Raw genomic sequence first — 6,953 nt, 5'->3', positions numbered from 1 at the left:
CATCCTCCCCATCCTCCCCCATCCTGCCATCCTCCCCCATCCTGCCATCCTCCCATCCTGCCATCCCAGCTCTGCTCTTGGGACTCCTCTGGCCACAGCTTCCCTACTCCCCAGGGACTGAGGCACAGCCAATGTCTGATCTGAAGCATTAGGTGCTTCTTCCAGTTGTCCCTTCTCCTGCAGCTGGGCCATGCCAGGACCCACAAGGGCAAGGACAGGTGTCAGGAATGATGATGACATCCATTTCCTTTGTCCCAAACTGCTCACACACACAGTGCAGACAGCTCAGAGGATGAAGTTTGCTGCTCCTTTAACCAGAGCACTGTCCAGACAGGAGCCATGGATTGGCCAGGACTCTTCCACTGGCAAGGACAGTACATTCTGGGCAGCAGGTTTATTTATACTCCTGATCTAGCTAATAGGAATTTGGGTCCAATCCAAACACTCTTGATATTATAAAGTCTTTAGCCAGAGTTAAGCAGCAGTTCTAGGGGCAAGATCCAGAAGGAAGCTGAAAGGTTGCTGCTGCAGTTGTGCAGACACCCTGAGTACACAGCAGGAGTATGTCATGCCCTGGCTATTTACTCCAGCCACGCTTGCTGAGATGGAGTCATAACCCAAGCAAAGCAAATCCCTCATCACACTCAAGCAAGGGGTGAAGTCCCATGACAGAGGGTATGAAAAAGATCCCATTTTCCCATCAGGATTACATGAGCACTGCCTGTCCCAGTCCCACTGCATTATGACAGTTCAGATGAAGAAGAGAATGCAGAGGAGCAGCACTGGCTGGCTCACACAGAGTCCTCCAAGCCTGAGACAGAGCAGAGCATTCAGGGGACAACACAATGAACCACGCTGCATAAAGCATGGCCTTTGACACAAGGCTCTTCCTAGTGACACCTCTGGTTTTCCACAAGAAGTTAATCCCTCCCCTGCTCTATTACCATCACAGCTGAGGTCTTGTCTGGACAGTGGTCACTGAAAGATTGTGAAACGATTCCAGGTTTTATTCAAGTCACTGGATTTTCCTGTGGACTTTTATTCCCAGTCACACCACACCCTGTGTTTTTAGGTACCAAATTTTCATCCCATGCACATTGTTTGATAAGAAAGGGAAGCCCATCCCCATCCATTACGAAGAATCAGCTCTCATGTTTCCATTCCCACCTAATGTCCTTCACAGAGATGAAGCCCAAAGGAATTTAATTTGACTGAGGCCATTCCCCAGAGAAACACTGAAAATTTAAGTACAAACCAAACCTCAAGTACTGTGGAAGATACTGAAATATTGTTCTCCAAAGACACTTCTTGGTACAATCATTTTGAGGGGCCATGGAGGGCCTGCATAAGAAATCCAAACCAGAGGGATCAGCAGGTGGGGAGCAAAGGGCCCCTGGGGGCCCTAAGCTGTTACAGGTAACAGCAGTTTATTTATCATACATGTGATAAATGTCATCTTCATTCCAGGGAGTTTCAGTTCTTTGACCCAAGGAAACTGAAAGCCTTGGAGCTGTTACTCTTCCAGGCACACAGCTACAGGTTTGTCAGCTCTTCAAACAGGCAGTGCTGCTTCCTCCCAGCATCCTGCCTGGCCTGCACTTCCCTCTGGGAATAGGGACTCCAATTCCCATGGTCCCCATAAGAATATGGAATGAAAGCTTCTCAGCACCTCTGAAATTACCCCTACCAACTAACAGCCAAGCATTTCAGTTTCACAACTGTCAGTCTCAGATTTAATGGAAAAACAAATGCAAACAAATGGTGGAATACAGATTTAAAAAGCACCAGGAGGTTCTCATGGCAAGCATTAGTCTAGAATCACTCACCTGATACTGGAGGCAAAGTTATGTCTCAAACTGTGTTAAGAGATCTCGTATTTCTGGAGTCAGGTGCTCGACTGCCTTTGCAGCTTCCGTGATCGCTTTCCGGTACATCCCTTTCTTCTTGCGGTTAAATCTCAGTTTGAAAAATTCCGAGAAAGGAGAGAGTTTTGAAACAGATAAGAACGAAGTCGTTGGAGAACCAAACCACGACACTTTAGCTTCTCGCCACGAAGGCTCCCCGTTTTCCTTCTGGCTGAGGTTTATGTCAAGAACACGTGCTGGCCACCACGGAAAGCCGTGAATTTTCCCCCAGACAATATCCCCCACCGAAACAGTCCTTCCATCTTCTGTAACACACCTGGACACACTCTGTGTGTGCAGTCTGACCGTCAGCGGCGGCACAATTTTACGCTCATCTTTTGAAGATGAAGAGACGGAGGCATCATCACCAGGCAAAAAGTCACACAGTTCTGGTGATGTCACTTCTGAACTAGAAGACTTGGATTCATCTAGACTGTCATTGCTACACACCGATAAACTAGAAGAATCTGCCTTTCTTTTACGGTAGTTCATGAGGAAAGCCAAGTTATCGTGTCCATCTTTACCCTGGGGAAACCTTTTAAAGTCATCATCTTCACCTGAACTGCCTGAAGAGATCTCAGCCAAACTTCTGTCGGTGGACTCATCGTTGTAAAACGCTCCGGGATTGGAGTCCCCGCTGTTCTGGAGGACGTTGATTTCATCAATCAGTTCTGCCTTATAAATTGAAACGCTCTGACCATCGTTGATGCGATGGGGCTTCAGCCGTATCTTTGGGGGTGGGACATCCACACTGGAATGCACTGGCCGTGTGAGCTTCAGTTTTGGAATGGAAGCAAGCTGGCTGCCTGCTGACTTGTCCATTAAACATTTGGTTTGTCGACACCGTTCAGAGTCCCCGGTCTCCTCTTGGTCCCCGGCTCCGTTCTGCAACACTCGCTCCGGGCAGAACGGCTTGACCGAGCCATGAACCCGGGAAGGGATTTTTACCACTTCACCTTTCCCTTGTGGAGTACTGTAGGATATTTTTATAACTGGTGTTCGGTGCACCAGCTCCCCAGAAAACTTGTCATCCTCCCTCTTCTCTCTTTTGTTCCTCTTCTCCACGTAGTCAGAGTCGCCGTGCTTTTTCTGCTCCTTGTCCTGAACGCTCAGCTTCCTCCTGGTCTTGGAGTTCTGCCGCGGCGCGCCGGCGTCCTCGGGGTTCAGCGTGTTCTTGCACTTCTCGCAGAGCACCTGCCTGGGCCGCAGCCTGATGGTGCTCATGATCAGCCTGCCCGGGTCCCTGTTGCGCGACAAACGCCTCCTCGTCCTCTTTATAGTCCGCGGGGGCGGCTGCGGGACCCACTGGTTGTAGGTGTGCCGCAGCCACAGGGGCCGGGGGAACGGGGCTCCCTCGAAGTAGGGCGGGTAGGGCGGGAGGGCGCCCGGCGCCGGCAGCAGCGGCGGCAGCGGCTCCTCGGCGCTGCCCTTGGGCTGGGGGCCAGCGGAACGCGGCTCCGGCTCGCCCTGCGCGGCTCCCTCGGCGCAGGCGGGAGGGTCCTCGTGCCTGGGCAAGGACGATGGCAGACAGAACAATCCAGACCTAAATGGGGGCGAGAAGGACGGGGAGGGACAGAAACAGAGTCAGGAGCTTTGAAAGGTGTTTCTCTGGGAACCCAAAACATCCCACACCCTCAGAACTAAGAACACAACGCTTTCCATCGACCTTTAAGAGCGAGCGGCCAATCCTGCCACTGAAAACATAACAGCAGTGCAGAAATCTGGCAAGGTGTCTTACCTTCTCCCAGAAAAAGTAGAGGGACCAGAACCTCCATTTCTGTGAGCTCTTTGCACATTTTTGCTCTATGAAGTTTTAAGTTTTATTCCACAAAGCACTTCAGTGCATCAGCAGGCTGGCAAGGCCTGAGGAGGGACGTGGTCTGGATTAGCTCAGGGAGCTAATGGCTGATTTTCCAGTTTTTCATTTTAAACCTGAACACCTTGACTCGCACAGGTTCACCAAGACACAGCTCTGCTCCTCTTGCCCCATCTCTCCATATCCATATTCAGCTGTATTTGGTAACGCAGGGCACCCACTGCTCCTTCACAACAGCAGGGATAACAGTGATGAAATTGTGTCCTTCAGCACTGAGGCTCATTACAGGCCACCACAGTATCCTGCCTGGATATTGGCAAAAGCAAATGCTCTGAACTGCTGAAACTCACAACTGCAATTCACGTGTCCAAAATTTATGAATTTATGCCCTTGGCCTGGCATTGGAAATATTACACTAACACAGCACTGGGACAGATTCTCCTGAAACACTGACTCTGACTGGGCAATGCTCACTGCCTTGGCTTTCCAGAGACACTTCTGCAGAGAACACACCGTCAATGAAGTGTGTGGGCTTTTTTAATAATAACAAAATGTCCTATAGGAGACCCACAAAGAAGAGACAAAGGTACAGACCAGGAGAACAGGCACAGACCAAGTACCAGTGGGTTTTGGATGCTATATTCCCATTCCCCTCCTTGCCAACCATCACTTTCTTTCCAAGCACCAGGAAGGGAGGACCCTTCCCGAGGCAAGGCAGGAGTGTCTTGGTGGTGTCACAGTGAGGGACACTTTGGTGTTCACAGGAGGAGGAGCTGAAGGTGTCCACTCAGTGCCACACCTCACCAAGAGCTGCACAAAGCTGCTGCTGTGGGTTTCCTGACAGAGGAGCCTCCAAAGTCTTTCCACATTATTGAAAAAGTGCAACAACCTGCTGTTGAATGACAGTTTAACTGGGAAAGGATTAAGCTGTTGAAATCATGTAATTTGGAACAAAATATTTTTGTTCTAAGAGGCTTTTTTAAAACAGAGCCAACCAAGAATGTAGGTGTCTTTAAATGACAACCCAGAAAGCCAGTACAGTTTGTACAGCCAGCCAGAGATGTCGGCACCATTCATAATCCAAAGTGAGACCATTTCTGAATGAAATGATGGCTATAAATTATGGTGATTTTATGCAGTGAGATTGCATGACTTGGTCAGAACAGAAAACTGCTGCTCATGCAGACACAAGCCCGCTCCCCCAGTTCAGGTCACTGAACCCTCCAGAGCAGCACGGAGGTCCTTGCCTGGCAGAAGTGGAGCACCCAAAGGCTCACTCACAGGATGGTTTGTGCCCACAGCATTAATGTCCAGCACACTGTAACCCCACTGGGCTGGACACGGCCTCTGTGCCACAGAACGTGCCCAGGCCACTGCCCTTCGCAGCTGTCACCCTGTGCCAGGCACCAGCGCAGCAGGGAGGGCTGTTAGAAAGATGGGGTGATGGCTTCCCAGGGCCAGAGGGCAGGGCTGGGTGGGATTTTGGGCAGGGATTGTTCCTGGCAGGGTGGGCAGGCCCTGGGATGGAATTCCCAGAGCAGCTGGGGCTGCCCCTGGATCCCTGGCAGTGCCCAAGGCCAGGCTGGACATTGGGGCTGGAGCAGCTGGGACAGGGGAAGGTGTCCCTGCCATGGCAGAGGGTGAAACAGGATGAGCTTTAAGGTTCCTTGCAATCCAATCCATTCTGGGATTCTGTGATTAAAGCAGCAGGAAATACTGCTGATGGGATTTCACCCTGCTTGTAATCCCCCTTTCTGGGGCAGCTGCAGCCAACTGGACTGGGTTACCTCAATCCAGTCTCTGCTTGCTACAGGAGATGCCACCCTCCTTTATTTATATCCCTGCACAATTAAAACCTAACTTATAAAGAAAGTTGCAGCAAAACTACCAAATTTTGTTATCAGAAACACTGCAACTGCATTTAAATCTCTACTTGAGCATGTACACTATGGAGCTCACTTTGAGCAGAGCCAATTCATTGGAAGCAAGTAACTGCCAGTCACTGGGCAGGCCCTGGTGCTGCTGCATCATCCAGGCTGGGGCAGGAACGGACACCAGCACTTCTTTCTGTAAATAATTCCCCAGTGATTGCAAGGTCAAGGTTCCCTACATCTCCCCATTCCTAAAGGTGCAGGGGACTGGCAGGGCACAGGCAGGGGACTGGCAGGGGACTGAAAAGGCACAGGCAGGGCACAGGCAGGGCACAGGCAGGGGACAGGCAGGGGACAGGCAGGGGACAGGCAGGGGACAGGCAGGGGACAGGCAGACAGTCCTGCTGCCCATGGGCTCAGCTCTTGCAAACCTGGGCAGGCAGTTGAGGGTTCAAACCCATACCCATCTTTGTGGCAAAATACCAGAGGCATCCAGCTGGGACCTGGCTGGACAGGGGTGCCCTGGGTGCTCAGGGTGGCAGAACTTCCTCCTGCTCAGCTCCCCACAGCTTAGGAGAAGTAATCACAGCATTACAGATTGGCTGTGTTGGAAGGGACCTTAAAAATCATCCAGTTTCAATTCTCCTGCCCTGGGCTGGGATGTCATTCATTAGACAAGCTGCTCCAGGCCCTGCCCGAGCTGACCTTGCACACTTTCAGAGATGGGGTAGCCACAACTAAGTAAAACAGATTTATCTTCAGTGTGATGCTGAAACCACTTTAAAACACAAAAGCAAGCTGAAGAACCACCACACAGGCCTTCCTTCCCTTTTGAGGTAATCTCCTCTTTCTTTGCAGGTGTAACAACCTGCTGTGCTTGCTCCTCTCCTCTCCTGCCAGTCCCATCCCACTGCCTAGGGGTACAGGCAGGGTATGGGTGACCCTGCACAGGGACGAGCTGTGGGACACAGCTCCATCAGGAACAGCTCTGCCACAGATCCACTTCAGGCACTCCAAGCTCAGCACCAAGTGGATAAATTCCTGCTGCCTTCCTGACCTTCACCTTCCAGGCACTGCCAGCCTGACTGCTGTGTTCTGCTGGAGGATGAACAAGATCCCTGCTCCCCTCCCAGACCTGGGATGACTGCAGAGCTGGCTCCACGTCCCCAGGGAGTCAGGAGCCCCCTCCTGAGAGCCACGAGCAGAGGCCACGGCTCTCACCTTGTGCTGGCCTCAGCTCCGTGCCCGCCGCGGTCAGCACAGGCCAGCTCGGCACCGCCACGGCCGGGATGCGGCACCAGGGCACGGCCACAGAACGAGCACCGAGCCTCGGGCCAGCCCCGGTGCTCAGGGGACATCCCC

At 51.9% G+C, this 6,953-nt stretch overlaps 1 protein-coding gene across 1 annotated transcript in view; it reads right to left on the bottom strand.

Annotated features, from left to right (window-relative positions):
* The window catches only part of PWWP2B (PWWP domain containing 2B), a gene marked incomplete at its 5' end in the record, with an annotated part of 12,892 nt that extends 9,404 nt beyond the window's left edge, over positions 1-3,488 (bottom strand). The window contains one exon of the mRNA XM_015632490.3: positions 1,827-3,488. Within this exon, the coding sequence (XP_015487976.3) occupies positions 1,845-3,488 (1,644 nt within the window). The remainder of the gene's footprint in view (positions 1-1,826) is intronic.
* Positions 3,489-6,953: the final 3,465 nt, after the last annotated feature.

The sequence above is a fragment of the Parus major genome, chromosome 6 (genome assembly GCF_001522545.3).
Source record: "Parus major isolate Abel chromosome 6, Parus_major1.1, whole genome shotgun sequence".
Taxonomy (NCBI): Eukaryota; Metazoa; Chordata; class Aves; order Passeriformes; family Paridae; genus Parus; species Parus major.
Note: the sequence above shows the minus strand (reverse complement) of the source record. Positions and strands in the feature narration are given on the sequence as shown.